Source organism: Delphinus delphis, chromosome 16 (genome assembly GCF_949987515.2).
Source record: "Delphinus delphis chromosome 16, mDelDel1.2, whole genome shotgun sequence".
In the NCBI taxonomy this organism is placed as follows: Eukaryota; Metazoa; Chordata; class Mammalia; order Artiodactyla; family Delphinidae; genus Delphinus; species Delphinus delphis.
Window position 1 is genome coordinate 46,408,395 of NC_082698.1, and position 25,391 is coordinate 46,433,785.

Here is a 25,391-nt window from a genome sequence, read left to right on the forward strand (position 1 = left end):
CCTGAACTCACTTATTAGTTCTAGGATTTAATTTTTAGATTTTCCTACATAGACCATAATATCATCTGCAGGGACAGTTTTATTTCTTCCTTCCTGAAAAGTATGCCTTTTATTTCCTTTTCTTGCTTTATTGGATTGGCAGGAACTACCAGTACTATGTTAAACAGGCATATTCTCTGTCTTAGTGGGAAAATATCTCGTTTTTTACCATTAAGTATAATGTTAGCTGTAGGGGTTTTTTGTAGATATTCTTTATCAAGTTGAAGAAATTTCTCTCTGAGAGTTTTTGTCATGAATGTGTGTAGAATTTTGTCAAATGCTTTTCTTGCATCACTTGATATGGTCAGCTGATTTTTCCTCCATTAGCTTGTTAATATGTTGGATTACATTGATGGACTTTTGAATATCAAACCAGGCTTGCATCCCTAAATGAACTCCATTTGGTCATGGTGTATAATTCTTCTTTTATCTTGCTGAATTCTACTTGATAATATTCTGAATCTATATTCATGTGGGATACTGGTCTATAGTTTTCTTTTGCACATTAATTTTTTCTGGTTTTAATGTTGCAGTAATGCTGGCTTCAAAAAATTCATTAGGAAGTGTTTCCTATTTTCTGGATGGAATTGTGTAGAATTGGTGTGAATATTTTCTTTAAACATTTGCTAGAATTCTCCCATGAAAACTGGACTTGCAGATTTTTGGGGGGGGGGAATTTGTAGATTATGAATTTAATTTCCTTAATAGTTATAGGGCTATTCAAAGTATCTATTTCACATTCGGTGAGTTGTGATATTTGTACTTTTTGAGGAATTGGTCCACTTTATCTAAGTCATCAGGATTTTATGTGTAGAATTTTTCATGGTATTCTCTTATTAACCTTCTGAGGTCTGCAGGATCTGTATGATACCCTGTTTCATTTCTGCTATTGGTAATTGATGTATTTTCTCTTTTTTTCCTTTGTCAGTCTTGCTAGAGGTTTGTCAACTTGATTGATCTTTTCAAAGAACCAGAATTTTGTTTCACTGATTTTCTCTATTATTCTTGTTTCAATATTATTGATTTCTGCTCCTATCTTTATTATTTACTTCCTTCTGCTTGCTCTAGCTTTATTTTGGCTCTCTTCTTCTGGTTTATTCAAGTGGGATATTAAATTATTGACTTAAGACTTCTTCCCTGTTCTAATGTAAGCATTTTAATGCTATAAATCGCCCTTCATTGCTTTACCTGTGTCCTTCAAATTTTGACAGGCATGTTTTCATTTTCATTTCGTTAATAAAATTTTTATCTCCCTTGGAACTTCCTTTTGGACCCATGAGTTATTTAGAAGTATTGTTAGTTTCCAAGTTTTGGAAACTTTCCTGTTATCTTTCTATTATTGATTTTTAGTTGAGTCCATTGTGATCACAGAACACACTCTGTATGATTTAAATTCTTCTAAATTTGTTGAGGTTTGACCCAGACCATAGTCCATCTTGGTACATTGTATATGAGTGCTTGAGAAAATGCATATTCTGCTGGTGTTGAGTCCTGTTCTTTACAGTATGATTGAATTTTTAAATATTATTACTGATTCTCTGTATAGTTGTTCTATCAATTGTTGAGAGCGGGTTGTTGAAGCCTTCAACTATAATTGTGCGTGTCTATTTTTCCTTTCAGTTTTATCTTTTTTAAAAATTATTATTTTGCAGCTGTTGTTTGACGTATAGGCATTTAGAATTACTGTGTCTATTTGGTAGACTGATTTTTTATCATTATGTAATGTAATATCTCTGGCCCTGATAATTTTCTTTGCTCTGAAATTTATCTGATATTAAAGTAACCTCTTCTTCCTTCTTTTTATTAATGTTTGCATGGCATTTCTTTTTCTATCCTTTACTTTCAACCTACCTATATAATATTTGGAGTAAGTGTCTTGTAGACAGCATATAGCTCAGTCATTTTTAAAACTGACTTTGAAAATCTGTTTTTTAATTGGCAAATTTAGGCAATTTACACTTAACGTTGTTATTGATATCTTAGAGCTTTCAGTCTGACATTTCATATTTTTATTTCTGATCATTCTCTGTTTTTCATTTCTCTTTTTCCTACCTTTCAGTGTGTTACTGGAACTTTTTTTAGAATTCCATTTTGATTTGTCTGTAGTGTTTCTGAGTATATTGCTTTTCATAGCATTTTGAGTGGTTGCTCTAGGTATTACATTATAAACATAATGTATCACAATTTACTGGTGTTAACATTTAACAGTTCACATGAAATGTAGAAATTGTGCCTCTGTGTCCCTTTACTCTCTTAAATATTTCTTCTACATAAATGGAGAACTGTATCAGGCATGTTATAGTTTTTTAGCTTTAGCTGTTAAACAATTTAGAAATCTTAGAGGAGAATGAAAATCTGTTTTATTGACACATATTTTAATGAGTTGTGACAGACACCACTAACTCAGCCACACCTGACCTCAGGCCACATGCTGCTTCCAGGGGGAACCCCAAGGCCCTCAGCCAGTTTGCCTTCCTCTCTCTACCTTTCAGGATCTTCTTATGTGAGTTTTTAATATAATATCTAGCATGTTTTGCTATACTTAGTGAGCAATAGAGAAAAGTAAGCCTATCCCATCTTTCCAGAACGGAAGTCTGAAATGAGTTTTTAAGAACCTGGGGGAATGGGTGACTTGGAGGAATGCTTTTTGGAGAGGGGCTCTGGGCTACCTAACATCTCTCAGACATACATCCCTGGTCCTAGATACTCCTGAAGGGGAGAAATGCCCTGTGAGGTGAAGGGAGGAGGTGCGACCTCAGCAGAGTGTCTGTCTGTGGGGAAATTCCCCTGGTTCTTGCACACTGGGTGGGAGCTACAGCCAAGCAGCTCAGAGCCGGAGATGACCTGGCTGACACACTAATCAGCAGACTTCTTCTTTTATTTTTTAACATCTTTATTGGAGTATAATTGCTTTACAATGGTGTGCTAGTTTCTGCTGTACAACAAAGTGAATCGGCTATATGTATACATATATCCCCATATCCCCTCCCTCTTGCATCTCCCTCCCACCCTCCCTATCCCACCCCTCTAGGTGGTCACAAAGCACAGAGGTGATCTCCCTGTGCTAAGCAGCTGCTTCCCACTAGCTTTTTATTTTACATTTGGTAACAGGTATATGTCAGTGACACTCTCTCACTTCGTCCCAGCTTACCTGTCCCCCTCCCCATGTCCTCAAGTCCATTCTCTCCGTCTGCATCTTTATTCCTGCCCTGCCCCTAGATCCATCAGAACCACTTTTATTTTTAGATTCCATATATATGTGTTAGCATATGGTATTTGTTTTTCTCTTTCTGACTTACTTCACTCTGTATGACAGACTCTAGGTCCATCCACCTTACTACAAATAACTCAATTTCGTTTCTTTTTATGGCTGAGTAATATTCCATTGTATATATGTGCCACATCTTTATCTATTCATCTGTCTATGGACACTTATGTTGCTTCCATGTCCTGGCTATTGTAAATAGTGCTGCAGTGAACATTGTGGTGCATGTCTCTTTTTGAATTATGGTTTTCTCAGGGTATATGCCCAGTAGTGGTATTGCTGGGTCACTCACTCCTAAATTAAACCCCTCGTGCTTCCTCTTTAAAGTCACATAAACATCTCTGTCACACCCAGATCCTCATTTATCCACCAGAATTGCTTGAACTGCTCCTTTTATTAAATTTGATTCCATTAAATAACCGGTTAATGGTTCTCAGTAAGATGAACTGGGCTCACGCTCTCCCTCTTGTCTGAATGAAACAGATGAGCAACTGGGGAATTTCTGCCTGGAACCTGGCTGCACCCACCCCAGAGGCCTGTGCAAACCCTTGGGCCACATCATCAAAGAGTTGATGTCCAGGGATCGAGGTGAAGGACTGGAGCTGGGCCCATAGGCTATAACACATGGACATCAGGGCTTTCTCTTATGTTAAGGAAACAGTGTTTTTCACCAGACTCTGCTGGGACACAAAATAAGTGAGTCAGGCCCCAACCTGAAGGCGTTGACAGTCTATGGAGAGGACAGTTGTAATGTGGTGGGTTAAGTGCTGAGATGAAGGAACATGGAGGGAAGAGAGGAGGAGCCCTTGATCCAAACTAGGGTATCCAGGAGGGCTTCCTGGAAGAGGAGTTTTGCTGAGAGCAAATTGCTTATGCCTCTGCCTGGCTGATATCCTTCAGCAGCTTCCCACTGCTGCAAGGCCAGACAGGTGTTTATGTTGCCAAAGGGCATCCCTAGCCCTGTCATGTGGCCCATCCCAGGGCTCCTGCTCCCCAACCCCACGAATATCCATCAACTTCCTGTCCAGTCTCCAGGCCTCCTCAGGTATTGTCTCTGTTGTGTGGGGTGTGTGCCCTCCCTACCCCAGGACCCCAGAGATGCTCTCTCCCAGTTCTAACAGCATTCCTGTTTCCATGTGTGTCTGTCTGGGTCTCATTCCATCCTGCACTGTCACCTCGGTCAGGGCAGGGATCCAGTCTTACAGGCCACCGCTCAGCTCAGGCCCAGTAACTGCACTTGTTTGAGTTGATTAGTGCATGAAGTAGAGGCTCAGATTCCAGGAGCCAGTCTGCAGGAACTGTGAGCAGGGACGGGTCTGGCTGGCCCAGGAAGGCTGCGGGGAGGGCAGCGCGGGCTGGAGAGGAGTGTGAGGTGAGGCCAGGAGGTGAGCGGAGGAGGGCTGGGTGAGCCTCAGGAGGAAGCTGCTCTTACCCTGAGGGCGCTTTAAGCAGCCCTGGAGGGAGAGTCCCCTGGCCAGTGTAGCAGGCAGGCTGGCGGTAGGGAGACTTCCTAGGAGAGAGAAGACAGGCTGGATGTGTCTAGGGCCTCACCAGCAGGGTCCACGCTGGCTTCTGAGGCCGCATTACAGACTCACGCCAGCTTCCCCACTGGAAGCAGCGTGTGGCCTGAGGTTGGGGAGTGGCCAAGGTGCCATGTCTGTCACAGCTTGTGCCACAGAAGACAGTGTTGGACGGGCAGGCCTGCAACTGTGAGACAACAGCCTGGGACAGCTAAGCTAACCCAGGGAAAGCTCTGCAGAAGCTCAGAGAGGGTCCATGAGTCAACCCTGCGGTATGAAGAACAAAGCCCCTTCCTACAGAGCTGTAGATGAGCCCTAGTCACTGAGCCACAAGACACGTTGTTAAGAAGCTTTAGTCAACCTGGAGCCACTGTGACCCTATGTGCTGGCCTGAGACTCTACTGAGGAGCCTGGCCAGCCCAGGTTCAAACCCCAGAACACTCCTATTCAGGTGTGTGACCCAACAGGACACGTCACCTGCTGAGGCTTCCCTGTGAAAGGAGAACTGTGGTCCCCAAGAGAAGCCCCTGCCCCTACCTGGCTTTAGAGGACCCCCATATCACACACACATATCCAAATGCGAGAATTTTTTTTTTAGTCTTGTCAGAAAGTCTTTGAAAGTTCTGGAACTGGGTCAGCACACGGATATGAGGGAGAGGGACTTGTATGTGTGTGGGCAGCTGAGAGTGAGGGGACAGGAAGCACAGCTTGGCGGGGGGCTGGAAACTAGACAGCAAGCCAGGGGCTGCTTTTAGTTCAATGACCAAGGGCATTCCTAGGCAGACCCAGCTCCCAGACAGCTGCGCTTCCTCCGTCCACTTTGTGCTCTAGTTTGGGAAGATGTCGTAACACTGCCCAGGAGTTCAGTGGGGAAAGCAAAGCGTCGGTTAGTAGGAGGCCCCTTGGGGTGTCAGACTGAGCCAGGCTCCATCCCGGATCCTGGAGGGTCTGGTCTTTCCAGGAAGCCCAGGCCAAGCCCGACTTCTGCCTTCTCTGTTCAGAAGACCTTGACAGCTCTTGGGGCCATAGGCAGGGCTGAGTTTCCCTCTCCAGGAGGTGACCCCTGGGGAGTGGACTGCAGGGCCTGCCAGGAGGTGGCAGGGGGAAGTGTGTTGGGCCCTGTGTGTAGCTTGATCTCTAACCTTTAAATATTTAGATTTGTGGCATGCCCTGGGTTCTGCAAATGTTGGAAGTGGCCTTTAAAAAGGTAATTGTGGTGCAGATGCCCAACACAGACCTTGGCACACAGCAGGGCCCGATGATGGCAGCAGATGGCTCGGTGTTGCCAAGCTCCCCCGGCTCTCATTGGCTGGGTGTGGCTTTCCTCTGCAGCATCGTGGCCCCTTCCCCGAGGGCCAGGCCACCTGTCATCCCACAGCCCCACCCCCTGGACACATACCCCCTCCGCCAAGTCCCAGAGGACTCCTGAGCGAAGCTTCCCAGAGGCTGAAGAGCACAGTACGAATATGCATGAATAATAATAACCCACCACTTAGCGGTTTTGAAACGCTTTCCTCTTCCACGATGCTTTACCATCATTAATTAGTTATTCTGCACTGTTTCCAGCCTCCCCTGCTCTCTCTGCAAAGGTGGGCCCTGAGACGCGCTCCTGAAGAGAGGTCTTCTCGGGTCCGAAGCGCCTATGTTGAGTGGGTGGGCTGTCCCCTAGATGAAACACCACAGCCTTCTAGAGGCAGCAGCAGAGAGCTGGGACCATCTCCCTTCTGACCTGAGCGCCCCTCCAGGGCAGCCTCCTGGTATGCTCTGCCCCTGCCTGTCCCTGGTCCCCTGGAAAGCTGAAGACCCCGTGTCAACCGGTGGCTGAGTGCTCGTGGAAGACGGTTCCTGCCCTCACTTCAGTCTGTGCTCCCCCCAACCTGTGAGGGGATCCTCGCAGCCACGCTCCGTGTGTGGCCGGGCAGGCTTCCCATGGGCACCCCCGTTGCTGAGAGGCCAGCGAGCTGGGAGCCATGAGGGGTTCCAAGTATCGTTCCTTCCCACCCACCGTGGGGGCAGAGGTAAGTTTCATGCCCTCCCCAGAGACATTCAAAGATGGAGCGAACCTCCACTGGTGAGTGTAGAGTTGGCTGGGTGTTCCAGCTGTGGGACCTCTGACCCCAGCCTCCCTGGACATCACCGCGCACCCCACCAGGGCAGCCCCAAGCCCCTCTGACTCCCTCGAGGTTTCAGCAGCTCGCCTGCCAGGTGTGATAGCATTTACATGTCACCCCTCCTGGCCAGCATGGACCTGGGGCTCCGTAGGGCTCCTGAGTGCTCCCTTTGGGAGCACTCCCTAGGCCTAGAGCACCCTTGCTTCTACCTTGGCCCGGAGCTGGCTCCCTGCCTCCAGCCCCTCCATTAGCCTGGAAGGGTATTGCTCAGTTTGGCTTCTGTAGCTGAGTGTTTTAATCCCAGTGTGTGAATCTTTAAGAATTAATTAGCAAAGATTGCTCAGGAAAAACAAAGTGGGCATAAGTTTTGATACCGTCTGGTCACCCACCATTATTGTTTTCCTCTTAATTATGAGGTTATTTCTAGAAGCCGGAGTCATTTTCCCTTGTATTTTGTTGCCTTGAGTGGGCTCCTCCATCTTTCCGGTGGCCCTCTGTGGCCTCCTGCTTCCAGCTCCTGCCCAGGGCGGCCGTGTCCTGGCTGCCTGTCCCGTCCCCCTCCTCTGGAAAGCCTGGAGAGCCGCAGTTTACCTGTGCCCCCTCGCTGCTCTGACCCACTGAACCAGCTTCTTTATTCCCAAGCCCCTGCACCCCCTTGGGCCTCCTGGCCTTCGCTGACACCTCTTTCTCTGCTGGGGCACCTTCCCTACCTGCCTCCATTCCCCTCTCCCCCACCATCTTCACTAGCTCCTACTTGTCCTTTTGTTTTTAACTTAAATAGTGCTCACTCCAGGGGACCTTCTTGACGCCCCCAGGCTGGGTTGGGTGCCCCTTTGTTCCCCCTGGACGCTAACAGCTGTGTGCTTCCGTGTGTTAGCAGGGACCCCCTGCCCAGAATTCCTGACCCACTGCCCATCTTCCAGGAGCCAGGGCCCACTGCAGGCCAGGGCCTGGGCCGTCCTGAGCTAGGGTTGGGAGCGAGTGCGCTGGCTGGGGCTCGGTGTGCTCGCTTGCCTGGATGGGGAGCCATGGAAACCGAGGCGCTATTCCCAAGCTCCCAGGCCCATCGTGGAGCCGTCTTTGCTTTGTTCTCCTGGATCTTCTGATTTCCTTCTGCTTTCCATCTCTCAGACCCGTGCGGCTCTGCAGGTTTGGGTTCTGCCCCAAGTCTAGGTGCTTTCACAGGAAGAGAGGAGCGCCGACAGCTGTGGGAGGGGAGTGGCAACGTCCTGTTGACCTGAAGCTTGGCCGTTGCAGCTTCTTTACTGAGACCGGAAGAGGGTATTGAGGAAACGGAATTTCAAGGTGGTTTCGAGGCTTGTGAGCAGGGAGCCTGATGTTCCTGCAAGTCACAGCCATGTCAGAGGAAGGCTCTAGACCCCAGCGCAAGCCCAGCAGCTGCGGGGAGCAGGGCTGCTGCATAACCCAGGCCAACTCAGAGTCTGGCATCCTGCTCAGGATAGGACTGGGGCTTCCATTCTGTACCTGGGCCTAATTTCCAGCACAAACAGCCCCAGGGTGGGGCAAAAGGGCCAGGTCCACCGACCTTGTTTTCCTGAGAAGCAGACCCATCGTGAGCTCTGAAGAGGGAAGGGGTGGCCAGCACCCACAGCCCCCAAACTAGCCCAATTAGAGAAGCGTGCCCTGGGTTCCACTGGGAACCCAAGATCAGCTTCCATTGCGAGGAGGCTTCGGGACAAACAGGCAAAAGAAAGAGCTGTCTGGGTGAGTCCCTTCTATGTGTCAGGGGCTGAAGGCCCCATTTTCAGGTGAGAAGAGTGAGGCCCAGGTTCAGACCACGGTGTGGAGCATAACCGGGCCAGCCCCTTTCGCTCTTCACTTCCAATCCCCTTTCTAATCCTCCCTCCCAGCGGGATCTGGCTGTGTGGTACTTGGACCCGGGGCCTCAGGTGCATCCACACTGATGGCAGCCACATGCCCCATCTGTGTTGCACACGTGTCCCACGAGTGTCCCTGGTCTCAGAGTCTTAGGAGCAGTGCTGTCACTAGATTTGTGTCTCTGTGGCTGAACTTTACTTCCTCCTGAGCCCTGTTATCACTACAAAATTGATTTTATCACTGCAAACCACTCTGGTTTAACAGTAATTTGGGGGTAACTTTCCCATCAGTTCAAGATTCTCCCCTTTTACCTTCTGCTTGCATCTCCCAGGAGGAGAAACTAAGTTCCAAGGAGTCTCACATGTCATCCTGGTCCTGGGGAGAAACGGCTCGCTTGGGCTATCCGAAGTGTGTCCTTCGTGCCACAGAACACCCTTCGGGGCAAGGGCAAGGGTGTGACAAGATTGCAGGGGGATCCTGAGCTGACAGAGAGGAGGGGACCTCCAGAGGAAGTGGCTTTGTGCTATGTCTTGGAGGATAAGAGCTTTCCATAGGGACAAAAAAGGTATTGCATCAAAACGCAGCATGTGCAAAGGCCCGGGGCGCACAGGCTTGCTTAACTTGCAGATCCCAGTTGGGTTTATTTGAGGCTGTGCTGTGAGCGCCTCGTTCACAGCCAGCACCCTCTGCTCTGTGAAGGACCTGCTACCTAAGTCATTAGGACGCTTCTGATTGCAGGTGATATTTACGTAGCTCAGATAAGACTATAAGATAGAGAAGGTGTTTCCTTATTGAGGGGGCTGAGAATTCAAGAAGAGGTGCTTCAGGCACAGCTGGATCCAGGGGCTCAAAAGCCATCTTGAACGTGGTCTCAGCCTGACCCTTTTCTGTGGAGGCTTCAGTCTCAGCAGGTTCCCTCCACCCCATGGGCCTCCCTCCACCCCTCAGTTACCAATTCCAGAAGGCACTCCTCTTTCTTAATATTTTCCCCGAAGTCCCAGAGTTGAGTCTCACTGGACTGAGTTGGATCACCCCTTGACCAGTCCCTGCTGACAGGAAGAAGTAATACCTGATTCATCAGGGATGGTTCACAGGTCCGTCCTGGAACTGGCCTTGAGGGAATCACAAGGAAGTGGTTCCCCACAGGAAAGCCAAGGTGCTGCCTGCGGCCGGGGGGCCAGGAAAGGTGGGCAGGCAAGTGTGGCAAGGCCAGCCCACACACCCCCGTTCAGACTTTCCTGGAGGCTGAGGTCTGCAGGAAGATGCCGGACATCACCCACGACACTCTGATCCTTTCTTCAGTGTAAATCTTGTCTCCCCGTCACTCTGCAAAAGCTCCTTCATGGGGGACCGGGGTCTCGGGTTGCTCTTGGATCCCCCTGGTCACCAGGGCCACGTGGAGCACAGTGGCAGGTACGTCATTCCTATGTGTGGATTCCGTTAGGGGAGGACGGATGTCTTTTCTAGACATCTGAAACCCCTTCCTCGAGTTGAGGACATTGGAATTTATACGATCTAAACTTAGGAGCCATTCTGCAATATTTAAGTTTCAAGATGAAAATGGCCAGGCATCAATGGACAAACACTTAGGGCAGCCTCCCCCTATTTTTAGGTCGGATACTTATAGAATGACATCTGCGTGCATGCACGCCCACTGCCCCACAACTGGAAACACACAGCCTGATTCTGCCCAAATAAGGGTGTCGAAGAGGGCCAGCTCCCATGGAGGGTGGACCCAACAGGTGTGGACAGCACGGGAGGTCTGAATGGCAGGGATGGGCTCTCAGCGGGTCAGATTCCAACTGAGATTGGGCAGGCCACCCTGTGCCTTCCGCTCGCTCTCTGGAGCAGCCCTGCTGCTGTCTTCCTCTGAAGGCTGCCCCCCCAGTACTCGGGGGGAGGGGGACGGAGGGAGCCTCCAGGCCTCAGGACTGTTCAGCTTGCAGGAGATTCCTTCCTGTTGTGAAACCACTTGCAGAGAGCAGGCTGTGCTCTGCAGGACTGAGGTGGGAGGGGCTGTAGAGAGGGGGGTGGGACACTGGCTGTTTTGCAGGGAGGGGTGGAGTGTCAGGTCTCTGTCAGCAGCATGTCCAAACGGGGCCTGAGATGGAAGGTCGACTCTAGACTCAGAGCCGGAATAGTGGCCTTGTGCCTCTTAGCAAAAGGCACCATCCTCTGGTCAGTGGTAGCCTCAGGTGTGTGCTTTGGTGAGAGCTCCTGGGCCCGATGTGGCACACATGGGGACAATGTGGGTAGAGGCCCTGGAACCTCAGCAGGCCCATCTAGAGGCAGTCCCCCTGCTCTCTGCTCTAGGCAGCAGCAAAGGCCATGCCCTAAGACTGTGGCTTCTGCCCTCTGCCCCTGGTTCAGTGTGGACGGTCCTAGCCAGGAGTGCCGGTGGTCAAGCCAGATTTGGGCAGCACTGTGCCTACCACAGCCCTGTGAATCTCCCAGTCAGAGGGTCCCTGCCTGCCCCCCAGGACACCAGCCTTGGTACTGCCAGCCCCTGCTCAGCCCCCTTGGACTGTCCCCTGAGTTTGAGAGACTGTCTTCTGGATGCTAAGCTCCCAAATCATGTTTGCACGAGAGAACCCAGAGAATTTCAGCAAAGAAAGTGCGGCGTGGTTTCCTCATGGGTCTCTCACAGACCTGAACGCAGGAGCAGTCAGGAGGCTTCTGGCTGTGCTTGCAGACCAGCCCTGCTAGGGCCATCCATCCTCCAGCTACTTCGCGGCGCCAGGGGAAATCAGCGCTGGGGACTCGTAGGGGTCTACAGCCCAGGAGGGACTCCCCCGGCTGATGACCCTGGCAGGAGGCAGGGGTGTGGGCAGCTGGGCACAAGTGTGCTTCTGACAGATCCTCATCCAGGGGCTCTGAGAGCACAGGGCGGAGCTCGGGAGGAGGGCGGCATGGAGGATTTCCCTCCCCGAGGAGGGGAAAGGCTGCCGCCGAGTGGCTGGCTGGCTGGCTAGCAGGAATTACGGGGATGGGATGTGGCTGGTGGAGTGCACAGCGTGGCCCACTGCAGCTGTCAGGGCAGCAGCCCCATGGAGGGCACTCACTCAGTCTCTGACCTTGGACCTGAGGCCCGGGAGCCTGTTTGGGGCCAGGGACTAGGGGCAGCCTCCCACCTTGGGGCGGACCCAGGATGGAGTGTGGAGGGAGGTGTCTAAGGGCCCTGACCCTGTTGGGAGTGAGAGTGGGTGCTGAGCTGAGCCTAGGATCCCTGCCAGGGAGGGGCAGAAAGAGCAGGGCGTTCAGGATGATGCATTCGGTCGGTAAGGTTGATGAAAGATGCTGAGCAGCTTGGTGAGGACTGGGGCCTGGCGCTGTCGCTGAGGCCAGGCCACGCTTCTCTGGACGCCAGTTGTTCTTTCTCCCCTTTCCTTCTCAGCCCGCCTGTCAGTGGTCTGGGCTTCTCCGGCAGAGCCTATGTGTGTGTCCCACTGTGTGTGTCCCCATATCTCCTTGTATCTCTCTGGCTCTCTGACTCTTTCCACCTCGCTTTTTCTGATCTGTGTCCTTTCTTCTTTCTCTGTTCAAGTTTCATCTTGAGCTCATACAAAGTTTTTATGTTGCATAATGGTCAGAGCGATGGTCACCAGGGGAAGACCCCCAAGGGAGGACCCAGGAGACATGTCTGTGTGTGAGGGGGGCAGGGGAGAGGCTGTCCCTTAGTGGGCCTGGCCTCACGCACTTGCGCCTGCCCTGCCCCGTCCCCTGTCTTCTGCCCAGTAAACGCAGTGCAGAGCAGACTGGTGTCAGAAAGGCCCCAGCGTGAGCACACAGCGCACACAGCTCTGTGTTTCTGGCATCAGGCGGGAAGTCGGCTCCATGTGATGGTTTTAGCAGCCCAGCCCTACCATGTGTGAAACACAGGGCTTTGTCCCATCCCTGGAAAGGTTTACAACCTGACTGGAGCGGCAGGATTAAGGTGAAGAATTAATGTAAAGAGACAATGAAGCTCAATGGGGGCTTCAAAGAACTGAGAAAACCAGGGTCATATTGTGTTGTGAGGTGTGGGTGAGTGCATGGGCCCCACGTGGGCCCTTCAATGACAGAAGTCACCAGATTTCCAAGAAGGCTTGTGATTAGAGCAAGGCTGTGTATTTTTGCTTCAGAATCCTCCAGCTTTTTCACCACCAAGTGAGGCCACCAGAAAAACCCTAAACTCCATGACGATGGTCCCTTCCCCACCAATGCACTCAGAGTGAAGATGTCCTCCGTGGAGTGTCAATCACCCAGCGTCAATCACCCAGTGTCAATCACCCAGCTGATTCTGGGTGCAGGGCGGAGGGGCAGGAGGAGGTGCCCTGAAAGGCCCGGGCAGGTGGGGTGTCCTGGTAGGACTTCCTGCCGGTCGTCATGGAACTGGGGCAGTGCTCACCCCCAAGCCTGCCTGAGTGGCTAACGTAGCTTCATCCCGGGGGTGTGGTGCTGCAGGAGAGCCTGTCCTCGAAGGGGACGTGAGTTGTCAGGGTCACCTCCATCCACTCTCGGTGGCTGTGGCCACGAGCCCGGGACAGCAGGATCTGCCTGGCTTCCGTGGCCTGGCCGGTGTCTCTCTCCACACGCATGGTCCCAGCCTCTCTCCACCTCAGGGCTCCGCTCACCAGGCACAGTGCCGCTTGCATGTCACCTCCTCTGGGAAGGCTCTCGGCTCCCAAACTGGCCCGCCCCAGTCACCTGGCATTCAGGTGAGCTCTCGTCTTCCGCTGCTGACCACAGGCTCCTCAAGGTGGTGTCAGGGACTCATTCATTTGCCTTCAGCGCTCAGCAGAGCAGGCAATCAGCACACACTCCACAAGTGAACTGATGAAAGAATAAGTGAGGAAGGCTACAGGAGGCCAGAGAAACGAGCCATCAGCCACTCGGGAATGATTTCCACAGCTGAAGGGACCATGGATGGAGTTCCAGGAAGAGGAGATGGTGTGTGGGTGGAGGTTGAGGGAAGGGATGTGCTCCCAGGAGAGTGGAAAAACAGACCGGCCTCAGTGAGTTGGACTGTGGAACGTTAAGGACCAAGTGAATGACTTTGAACTTCATCCTGATGTAAAGGGAGCTGTGGAAGACCTTTGCCGTGTGGTGACTGATTGAAGCTCCTTGTTCAATTCCTCCCTGCCCTTCAGATATCAAATACGCCACCATTGGGATTGCTGTGGGCTTCGCCACATCGGCCAGCTTCCTGGCCCTGAAGATCTGCATGATCAGGAAGCACTTGTTTGATAATGATTCCTCCGAACAGAGAAGCACTAACGTGGGCTTCAATGGTAAGGAAATGATGCTCAGCCCCATCTCTGCCTTTGCCTGAGACAAGACATGACCTGGCCAGTCACCTGGCGTGAGGCTCTGAGGGCAACATTGGCTGGAGAGAGAATAAAAAACATGGGCTGAAAAGAAATGCAGCGACCTCTCTGTGTCTCTGTCTCCGTCTGTCTCTCTCTGCTTCTCTCTCTCTCTCTGCACTTTTCCATTTAGTCATTCTTGAGATTCCTAAGAATCAGCTTTCCTGCAGTAAAGGTGGGAAAGGGAGCTGAGTTGGCTTCAGACAGTAATTTCTATTCTCTTACTCACATAGTGTGATCAGATGAGATCGATCCCGGGAGGTGATGAGGCTGCTGCTGGCATGGGTGGGTGGTGGGAAGTGTGGCTGGCCCTGCCTACCTGGGCCAAGTTGCACTTTTTTCATAAATTGGGCAAGTCCTACACTGAGAAGCGCTGAGCGTATCCTCATGATCCAAACAGAGCTGGGCTTACGTGAACCCAGCGTGGCTCTCCACATGCCGTGGCAGCCACGGAGAGGTGCAGCCCATGCAGATGTTTTGACAGCAAAATGTAACATTGATTCGCACCCCTTTTCTCTCAAGGTGGGACCTTCAAAATCCATTCCCCGTATAAGACTGCTTAATGGGATGGTGATGCAGTTTTTCAGAGGATGAGGAGGAAGGACCCTCACCATGTATCTGGAAAATATGATTATTACCTGTGAAGATGTGCAGAGGGGGGCAGAGGGAGGAGGAGACAGCATTCAGGAGATTCCAGCGTGTCCAACTGCACAAGCAACTTCGTTGGTCATAGAACTTTACTTGCCGTTGATTTTGTATCACTAGGAATATGAGGGGAGAGAAAAGGCTCTTCATCATACAGCGGGAGATGTTCTAGATCTCCTAAGGGCAAGAGAGCCCAGGATCTGCAAGGAGGGGAGAGGAGAGAAGCCACTGGCGGGGGTGGGTGGGCGGTGTCTCTGGGGAAGCCTCAGTTTCACCCATGTGCTGAGCTAGAGGGCTCAGTGAGGGACCAGATGGAGAAGCTGCGACCGTGCCAAAGGGGAGGGGGCAGAGCACTCAGCCCAAGACCACCTCCCCTCCAGTGACCCCAACCCAGGGAGCCTCTCAGCAGTGCCCAAGTCAGGTGGCTCCGACCCCTCCTGCTGGCCTGGCACTGAGTGAGCCGCATCACCATCGCAGGGCCCCCTTCCTAATGCCCTGCTTTCTCTGTTTAGACAGCATCGAGCTAAAGAAGAGAACTCCAAGGTAAGGTCGCTGCCAACTTGTGACTGGTATTTTCCCTCCTGTTTTATCCATCCTGCTCCATCGCCTGACATCTTAGCTCCTTTCTCCAGTTTGAAACTCTTCCCAGGGATCTAAGATGCACCATACAGGCCCCTCTTCTCGCTCTCCCCTCCTTTGGGCAGTGGGCAGGTGTCATCTGAGTGGGGAGCCCACAGGGTATGGCAGCCAGAGGGAGCCTGGGTTCCCTTCTCCACACTGTGGGTTAGATTTTGCCCTACCTCTTGCTCAGAGTCATCCCAGTGCATCCCCCGCTCTCAGGGTCATGTCCCCAGCTCCTGCCATGTCCCAGTTGGGAAACCACATGTGTTCTGCCCCCAGCTACCTGGCTTCCCTGCTACCACCCAGCCACACTACTCTTCTGCATAGAGCCTATGTGCTCCAAGGACAATCCTACCTCAGGACCTTTGCACTTGCTCTTTTGTATCATATGGAGTGCTCTGCACCCAGAGAGCTGCAAGCTACTGCAAAGGCCTCTGGAGCAAGGATCTGAGTGATACCAATGAGGCAGCCAGCCCCGGAGGCGGAGTGAAGGTGCAGGTAAATCCAGAACAGCCAGCGTTTGTCGGGGTGGGGAGCTCCTAGCTGGGGGATGCCCTCTGGGAAGTAGGTGGTAGAGCAGGTGTGGGCAGTGGGCTGGGGGGTGTGTGTCTTGGTGACTACCTTTTTTGAACATGGTAAGTCTGAGGCTTCTGGAGACTTCCAAGTAGAGGAGATGTTCAGTGAGTGTCTGGCATTCAGGACAGATGTCTGGGCTGAGACAGGGTGGTGGGCTTTTAGAGGGATGCAAAGCATGATCTCCTCCTCCAGTGCTTCCCTGGGACCTGGGGCTTGGTAAGTACAAAGTAGCATCTCTTGAAGAAATGGGTGGATCTGTGGATGGAGAAGAGATGGATGTGTGGTATGCGGCCGTCAGGGGGATGCCCTGGGGATGAGCTGGAAATGGATTTTTTCAAGACCTTCACTTTCTGAAGGATCTGCCCTCCTTCAGACTTTCCAGTTCCTGGCACTGATTTCTGAGCATGAGGCCCTAAAGCATGTTTCATCAACTCTATCTCCAAGCATTTCCTTTCTCTGTTTCTGACGCTCATTGTTTCTCTGTCTCTTTCTGTCCCGTCTCCAGTCTTCCCCCTCTACTGTCTGTTTGGCCACCCCACAGGGGCCTGGACTGGGGGAGACAGGTGTGATTAGGGTGACCATGTATCTTATCATCAAATCAGGACTTTTTGAGAGTGGAGAAGAGACATTACTGTACTAATAGTAGTGTCAGGATGATAGGCGTAAACCCACGTTGTCCTAGGAAAATCAGCAAGTGGTTGTCCTAGGTTTGGGAGGCCTGGGAGGCATGGTCTCCAGGTCCTGGGGTGGCCACACAGCTGTCCTCTCAGTGGCAGTGTTACCTCCTCTTGCACCCGGGGTTCTCACAGAGGGGTTAGGTACTCAGCTGCGGGGGATTTTGGAAATGTTGGTGGAATTGGGGGCTTTTGGGGCTGGGGTAACCACGGATGCCATGTGTCCCATCTCATACGCGCACGTTCACACACACACCCAGACTCACACTGGCTAAGTTGTCCCATTTCTCTTTCCAGAAGAAACACGCTGAGCGGCTCCCAACTGTCACCAAATCCATGACCCACTCATGTAGGAAAGTAGAATTCCAAGTCAGCCAATGCCCCTCCCTTGCCCCGCCCTAAGGGCCCTTCTCCTTGGGCAGCTCTACCTTCTTCCAGCCCCTGGGGGATTGGTGTCACAACAGGTTCCCCTGAGTGTGCAGCTGCCGCCGCTCGCCAGGAGGGCATCCTCGTCCCAGCTCACCCAGGGCAGCACTCTGACTGCTCTCCCGCTATAGAATCAGGGCAGACCGGCCTTTACCAGGGGTTCTAACAGGGCTTTTGGCAGCCTGGGTCAGGCGAGGCAATAGACTAAGTCTGCAAGGATGAGGAGGATTAGCTCTTGATGGCAGGGGTGAAGGGACCTGGGAATGCATAGATGAGCCCCAGGCTCAGAACCTGCATCACCTTTGGGGGCCTTTGGGGTCTCTGGAGTGGGGAATGTAGGATAGGGGTCAGTTTGGGATGGATGTGGGCGGAGACTCTGCCCACAGCATGGTCTCAGGGGCCCTCTGCTGGGTGACTGAGGCACCCTGGCGTGCAGCTGCGGGCTGCTGTGGTCAGCTCTGGTCCTGTGTCAGAACAATCGAGTGGACAGGCAGAGATTCTGGCAGAGTGATCTCACCACCCACGGTGAGCGATGCTGTCTCGACCCTCCAAACTGCCCACACGCCTCAGAGGACACTTTGGGTTAAGGCATCGTGCTTTGGAAGCTCCAGTGCCCCTGGAAGTTTCCAGAACTGTTGCAAACCCTGATTCAGGGACATCTTAGTCATGGAATTCACAAAACTGAAAGATTTCACAATGCCTAATGCTTAATCCTGGTCCATGTGTACATGCATATGTGCGTGCTGGTGGGGGGAGGGGAGGCGATTATGTGATGACTCAAAATGAAGGCCTGACACGCACATGTGTGTGTGTGAAGATTCTGCTGTGAACAATACAAAGCAAACCAATTCAAAAGCATTGTTGAATGAACAGTCACTGTGCTTTTACGTTCCTACATATGATCGTGTTAGAGAGCAGCTCCGCTCTGTATGTTTGGATGTTCTGAATTATTTTGATACATTGGAGCTCTAGGATGAGATTTCCATAATCCAGGCGAGGTGGCTGCCGTAGTCATTCAACAGTAAGCACTGCGAGAGTGAAGTACAGGAAAGGGAATGTGAAGGGTGCAGGGGGAAGGCAGGGTGAGGAGGAAGGGAAGGAACGTATGAAGGGTGGGGAGAGGCGGGTGGCTGGGAGTTAATGGCTGGACGGGAGTCCCACCCCCATCTATTCCCCCACCATGTGCAGCGGACTGTTCTCAGCATGTATCACATCAGAGCTTCTCTGCACAGAAGGGAGCACAATTCAAGTTTCCAAAACTGACACTAGATGGAGTCAGGCTGAGTCGGGAAGAAGTTAGACCCGAAAGAAAAAGCAAAGGACAAGCAAGCCATTCTCCCGTAGCAGAACTTTGCCCGTGCTTTCCGTCATCTAGGAATAATTCAGTGAACATGCTGTCCTTCTGTTTTGCATGTTAAACCTCGACTTCTCTGAAAGGTGAGTTTTAAGAGTGATGGATCGCTCTTACTGAAAGGAGGAAAGGCACTCCCTCTCTTGTCCTGCGCTGGCTGGTGGCTCTCCTGCACGCCCCCCACAGGACGGGAGGGGGATTGCTAGCCATGGGCCAGAAGTCCTGTTGCCAGGATGGCTGTGAGACCAGGAATCAGCATCTCTTTGGGACAGCTAATATGGGGGTATTTTGGCAAGATTTTAAATGAAGCTGCGGGCTGTTTGCCTGATTAGATCTGAGAAAACTGGGTTTTAACAGCAAGATAAATTTTATCTTATTTGATTTGATTTTCCAAGACCTTCTCTTTGACAGAGGCCAATCAACTGTGAGCCAGCTCAGTCCATTTGAAGACAAAAAAATTCCAAAACTTTTCTTTGTGTCATCCAGCTATCAGTTTGGCAGAAGTATCTGCTTTTCAACGCGGCTGTGGGGTCTCAGAGTGGACAAGCCTGAGTGTGCAGGGCAGCCTTCAGGAAGGGGAACAGGATCCTAGGCTGCTGGCTGAAGGAGCCCTGCCCCCAGGAAAGGAGGCTCCTCCTCCAGGTTTATCTGAATGGTTGGTTCACAACTCACTTCCCCTAGTCCTGCTTTCCCGCACCTCATCACCACCCATGTGCTCTCACAGTCCTTCTTTTGAAAAATCTTCAAAGCCACAGAAGAGTTGAAAGAACAGTGCAACAAAAACATCTCACCTTTCACCTAGATCCATAAATTAACATTTTGCCCTACTTGCTTTATCTCTGTGTACATAACTTTTTTCTGATTCATTTAAAAACTAATATAAATATCATGATATTTCACCCTTAAATACACCACGTATCTCCCACATAATCACAGTACAACAACATGAACGGTAAGAAATGAATGGAAATGGGTGGTAATTCGATAGCATCATCTATTACACAGCCTGTATTCAAATGTTTCCCAAGTATCCTTATATTTCTCTTTTTCCGAGCCAGGAGTCACTGTGTTGGATTTTGTCCCTTTTTAGTCTCTCTCTCGATGTTGCCTTCTCTCTGCGTGGCACTGTCAGTTTTGAAGTACGTAAGCCATTCGTCTTTCATGATGTCCCATTTTCTGGATTTATCTGACTGTTTCCTCTTGAGCAGATGCAGATTGAGAATTTTGTCAGGATTGCCTCAGAGGTAACGTTGCGTATGTATCTTTCAGTGCAGTGCACCAGGAGGCACATGACCCCCGTCTCTCTCAAGGTTGGTGTTGCTGCTTTTGATCACTTGGTTAAGGAAGCAACAGCTAGATCTCTGCACTGTAGAGAGAAAACCCTGCCTTTGTAATTAGTAAATAATAGAAGGGGTGGGACTTTGAGATGGTGGGAACACCCTGACCCCAATAATTCTTCACCCAGTGATTTTTCTTTTTTTTTTTTTTTTTTTTTTTTTTTGCGGTACGCGGGCCTCTCACTGCTGTGGCCTCTCCCGTTGAGGAGCACAGGCTCCGGACGCGCAGGCTCAGCGGCCATGGCTCATGGGCCCAGCCGCTCCGCGGCATGTGGGATCTTCCCGGACTGGGGCACGAACCCGTGTCATTTGCATCGGCAGGTAGGCTCTCAACCACTGCGCCACCAGGGAAGCCCCACCCAATGATTTTATATTTGTTCATAATCCATGTTTGAATCAGTTACTGCATTGGGGGTTACAAAGTACTGAGTTTCTAGTTCCAGAATTCCTTCTACCTTTAATAGCTGCATTCTTCTAGAAAAAGACTGTCCTCTTCCCCTTTTCTCTTTCTCTTTCTTGTTGAACATTATTCCTATGGACTTCAATGAACTATAATTCATCACCATTATGAATCTTTTTCATGTTCAAATTGTCACAAGTTATCAGTACAAGTCACTTCTTGGTGGGTTTAGACAGGACCCCAGTAGTCATTGAGCATTTCCTAGACTTCTGACACAGCACAGTGTCCCAGGCTCACCTTGTACTGTTCCTGCTCAGACCTGGAATCACCCATTTTCCCTCGACCCATGTTTTTCTCCTTCTCCTCCTCCTCCTCTTTCTTTATGATGTGAAATAGTTTTTAGAAACCAAGATCTGGGCACAATGTGTGCTTATGGCTATTGAAGCATCATTGCTTGTAGGCCCTCTCAATGGACAGTCAGCAAATGTATATTTAAATCAAAAACTCAATACCATAAGGTTCTTCTTGAGATTTCCTCATTCCATATTTCTACTTTACCTCCTCTAAAGTGAAAATCCTGTTCCCCAACCATATAAATATTTTTACCCATTTGCTCTACCCTATAATACACACAAAATACGTACTTCCAGAATTACAACACTGTACAACTACAAATTCGCTTAAAAATTTCTTTGCAGGGACTTCCCTGATGGCACAGTGGTTAAGAATCCGCCTGCCGATGCAGGGGACACGGGTTCGAGCCCTGGTCCGGGAAGATCCCACATGCTGTGGAGCAACTAAGCCCGTGCGCCACAACTACTGAGCCTGTGCTCTAGAGCTCGAGAGCCACAACTGCTGAGCCCATGTGCCACAACTACTGAAGCCCACATGCCTAGAGCCCATGCTCCACAACTAGAGAAGCCACTGCAATGAGAAGCCCAAGCACCTCAACAAAGAGTAGCCCCCTGCTTGCTGTAACTAGAGAAAGCCTGCGTGCAGCAACGAAGACCCAACGCAGCCAAAAATAAATAAACAAATAAATAAATTTATTAAAAAAAGAAAGAAATATGCAGGAAAGGCAAATTTCTAGATACAGAAAGGTAAGTGGTTTCCTGGGGCTATATGTGAGAAGTGGATTGAAAGCGAATGGACATGAGGGAATTTTTTGAGGTAACAGAAGTGTTCTAAAACAGGATTATGGGGATGGTCGTACAACTCTATAAATTGCAGAAAATCACTGAATTATAAATTTACAATGGATTAATTTATGGAATGTAAATTATGCCCCAATAAAGCTTTGAAAAACAAAAACAAAAGAAAGAATCTGCCTGCCAATGCAGGGGACATGGGTTTGATCCCTGGTCCAGGAAGATCCCACACGCTGTGGAGCAACAAAGCCCATGCACCACAACTACTAAGCCTGCACTCTAGAGCCCATGAGCCACAACTACTGAAGCCTGTGTGCCTAGAGCCCGTGCTCTGCAACAAGAGCAGCCACCGCAGTAAGAAGCCCGTGCACCGCAAAGAAGAGTAGCCCCCTCTCACCACGACTAGAGAAAGCCCGCGCACAGCAACCAAGACCCAACGCAGCCAAAAATAAATAAATAAATAAATAAATTTTTTTTAAAAATCAAAAAAAAGTTTCTTTGCAGTTCTTTGTTCTTAGAATTTAGTCCTCCATGTGTACAGAGTATTGTGTTCAAAAAGAATTAACTATTTTCTCAATGTGGTTTTGCTATCAATTTGATATAGTGTTAGAGACATTTGTTTCAGTGTATATGCTGGTTTTAGTTTCCTATCTTAATCCTTTTAGTTTAATTTTATTTTTTGAGTATGTGAAACATGCATATGGTTCAAAACTAAAAACACATAAACAGGTAAATTCAGAGACGTCTTGCTCTCATCCTGTCCACTCCACCCTGCTCCCACCCACTGCTTTGAGGTAATTAATCTCAATAGTTCCCATTTTATTCTTCCTGCGTTCCTTTTACAAAAATATGTTTAATTAAAATTTTTTTTACATATATACAATGTTTATAAAATTAGATAAATGTTTATACATGTAATATATGTATGTATATATATATATAAATATATATTATTCTGGTTCTTATATGGGTTTATTTTTATTTGTATCTCTGATTCATTTGGTATGGTATGTGGTATGAGATATAGTTCCAATTTTATCTTTTTCCCCAATAAAAATCCAGTTATTTCAATATCATTTTTCAAAACCACCCTATTTTCCCCAGTGTTTTACTTGCCACCTTTATAATGTTCTAAGTTTCCACATATGTTTGGATACTTCTAGACTTCATGGTATTCTCCAATGGTGTTTGTGGTTATTCATGTGTTATTACCACACTCTTTCTTTTGGTGGCTTCATGTATGCTCTATTACTTGGCGGGGCTGGTTCCTGCACACCCTGCTATTCTGTTTTAGCTATTCCTGTGCATTTGTTTTTCCATATAAACTTTACAGTCAACTTCAGAATCTAGCTACAGAAACAAACATCTTGGTATTTTTATTGGAGTTGCATTATGTTCACATATTAAATTGAAGACAATTGACTTCTTTATGATATTATCCTTCACTGACAAGAAATATAATTTTTACAAGTCTGTTTTTTTGCTTGTCTCAGGAGAGTTTTCAGAGTTTACTCTTATGGATTTTTCACATTTCTTGTTAAGTTTACTTCTAAATATTTTATGTTTTTGTTGCTTTTGTAAATGGAATTTCCCATTATGTCTCCTACTTGTTCATTGATTGCTTATGGATTTTTTTTTTTTTTTTGGTGTGTTAACATGATAGCAGCTACCTTATTGAATGCTTTTATTGTTTTGTTCATTTTCTTCTTGATCTCCTTGAGTTTTCATCATATTATGTCATCTGCCAAATTGTAGATCTTCTCTCCCAATTCTTAAGCCTCTAATTGTTTTCTCTTCTCTGATTGCATTGGCTAAAACCACCAATGTTAAATAATAGTGGAAACAGTGAGTATACTTGTCTTGTGCCTGATCTTGGTGGAAAATCCTCTGGTGGTTTTCATTAAGTAAAATGTTAGCTTTAGGGCAAAAGTACGCATGTTTTATCATGTTACAGGAACACCCATCAATTCCGATTTTACTGAGTTTTTCAGAAATGTGTGTGGGATTTGGTCAAAAGGCTTTTCAGCATTAGCAGGCATTAACTTATCCTCAGCATTTATACCCTGGGATAGTCCTAGGCAAACCAGGACATATAGGCACCTTGTTACTAGTTTAGCTTTTTCCTTTTGTCCTTTTTGGTCTGCATGATTTTTGGAGGATGTGGTGGAAGATTTGTGTTTAGGCCGCCACTATGATCTTAGAGTCTCTAAAAGTCTCTTTCTCTTCCTCTTGATGCCCAGTCCATGTCTGCAGCCTGATTCACTTACTAGTCCAGCCAGCAGATGCTATCCCAGCCTCTGCCCAGCTTATCTTTTCCTGCAGGTTATGTCTGGATCTCTAGGGGCTGGTGGCACACCTGTTTGTAGAGGAATCCCTTTCCTGTCAGAGAACAGTTCCTCAATGTGGTAACTCACGGTTGCCACTTCCCCAGCTCAGGGACACTGGGGGTGGGAGGAGACTGCTGTCCTGGTCTGCCCATCTTCTCTGGGCATCGGTATCTCAAGTGCAAATGATGACTAGGTCCAGCCACTTTTGATCCTCTCCTTAGTGACACCTGAAAGGGTCCTTTCAGCTCAGGAATTTTTTAAGATAATAGGAGGGATAAACTTTCTGTTAAGCCCCTGGACCTCTAGACCAACCAAGTCAAACTCTTTGCTCCTCTGGACCAGCCATCCGTTAAAGGAGAAGCACAACAACCTGACAGCATTTGAGGCTTTCTCTTGGAATCCCTTCCTCCTCTTCTCTCTCTCACTATCCTTGCTTGTTTCCAACTTGCTTGTCTTCCATGTAGGCCCTGATGCCATCAAGCTTTGTAACCCTGACCTCGACCTGTGTCCTTGGTCTTCCACACATGGGGTAGTTAGGTATATGTTGTTTTTTTTACGGATGTGGACTTGGCTTGCCCCATTGAGGCTTCATTCTGCCCTGTCTTTCTGCTATTTCTGCCCCTTCTCTCATGGGCAGATGTTAGACTCAAGATATTAGGACTGAATATGCACAGTGGAATGGAATAAACAAGTATACAATGTAAGCATAAGTATGTCATGCTGTTATAACTATGAGTAATGTTTATGTGAAACTACAATGAAGTTTTGGTGGGAATTTGGCCTCAACGTGGAAGTGTGCGTGAGACCCTTAGCCAAGAGTGGCTACAGCAGGGTCTCTGCCGTACTTTCAGCCCAGGCTCTACCATATCGGGGTCTGGTTCAGTGACCATCTTTTCTTCCATGTTCCTAGCTTTTAATATATATCTTTACTGCCATTCCCTCATGCCAAAGCTGATACACTAAGTGTGGAGAAGTCTCACCCTCTGTAACAGTGTATAGTTCAGACTCAAAGGTATCAGTTTCTAGTTACATTCCCATCGGCCTGTCTGCCTTGCAGCACCTGCTCAGATCATTGCAAACTCTTCGAATACAGAAAGTGACACTTTCCCCTCGATATGCTTATTAACCTTGGGGAATGACTTCTTCCTTTTTTGTCACCAAAGTGGATGAGGTTTTGTGGCCTTGGTTTGGCAGGCAGAAAACAACCTCTAGGTTGAGCTCTATCTGAAAAACTCTCCCCTTTATCTAGAGCCACTGGTCTTCAGGTCCCTTTCTAGGTCACACAAGGAAATGCCCCACCTTGCTAAGATTTGCTGATGAACTCTTTCATACCTGTTGAATTGTGTGGGGTGCATTAGCATATGCCATGATTAGTTACAGCATAGTCACTCTTGTCAGGAAATCTTCCAGATGGTTCTTTTTCTTTCCAGAAATGCACAAGTGATTGAGCTCTGAGAAAGCAGCCTCTTCAGGAGGGGTTTGGCACTCTAGACAGCTGCCCAAGCTTGCGGTCTTGTAGATAGCTTAAGTTTGAGCAAACAAAGCTGGTGATGGACCTTCACACGGAACTCAAAATCCAGGGCAAATAATAGAACTTAGAGAGTCTAAAGTGCCTCTGTCCTAAAGGAAAATATTACTTCTCTTCTGCAAGAAGCTGACTGCGTAGAGGGAAGTAAGAGCCCTCTTTCCAGTGTGAGAAAGTTTGGAAGCCAATAAATGCTCACTGGCTATCCTGGTTCCCCAGTTGGAGCTGGTCATGCTTCAGGA

General features: G+C 49.0%; 1 protein-coding gene across 1 annotated transcript; it reads left to right on the plus strand.

Moving 5' to 3' along the window:
• Nucleotides 1-6,794: 6,794 nt before the first annotated feature.
• Nucleotides 6,795-24,794, plus strand: TMEM273 (transmembrane protein 273). Its single transcript, XM_060033473.1, has 6 exons — nucleotides 6,795-6,842; nucleotides 13,376-13,445; nucleotides 13,904-14,044; nucleotides 15,277-15,307; nucleotides 17,498-17,586; nucleotides 24,682-24,794. The coding sequence occupies exons 1-6, from the start codon at nucleotides 6,795-6,797 to the stop codon at nucleotides 24,792-24,794; spliced, it is 492 nt and encodes a 163-aa protein (XP_059889456.1).
• Nucleotides 24,795-25,391: the final 597 nt, after the last annotated feature.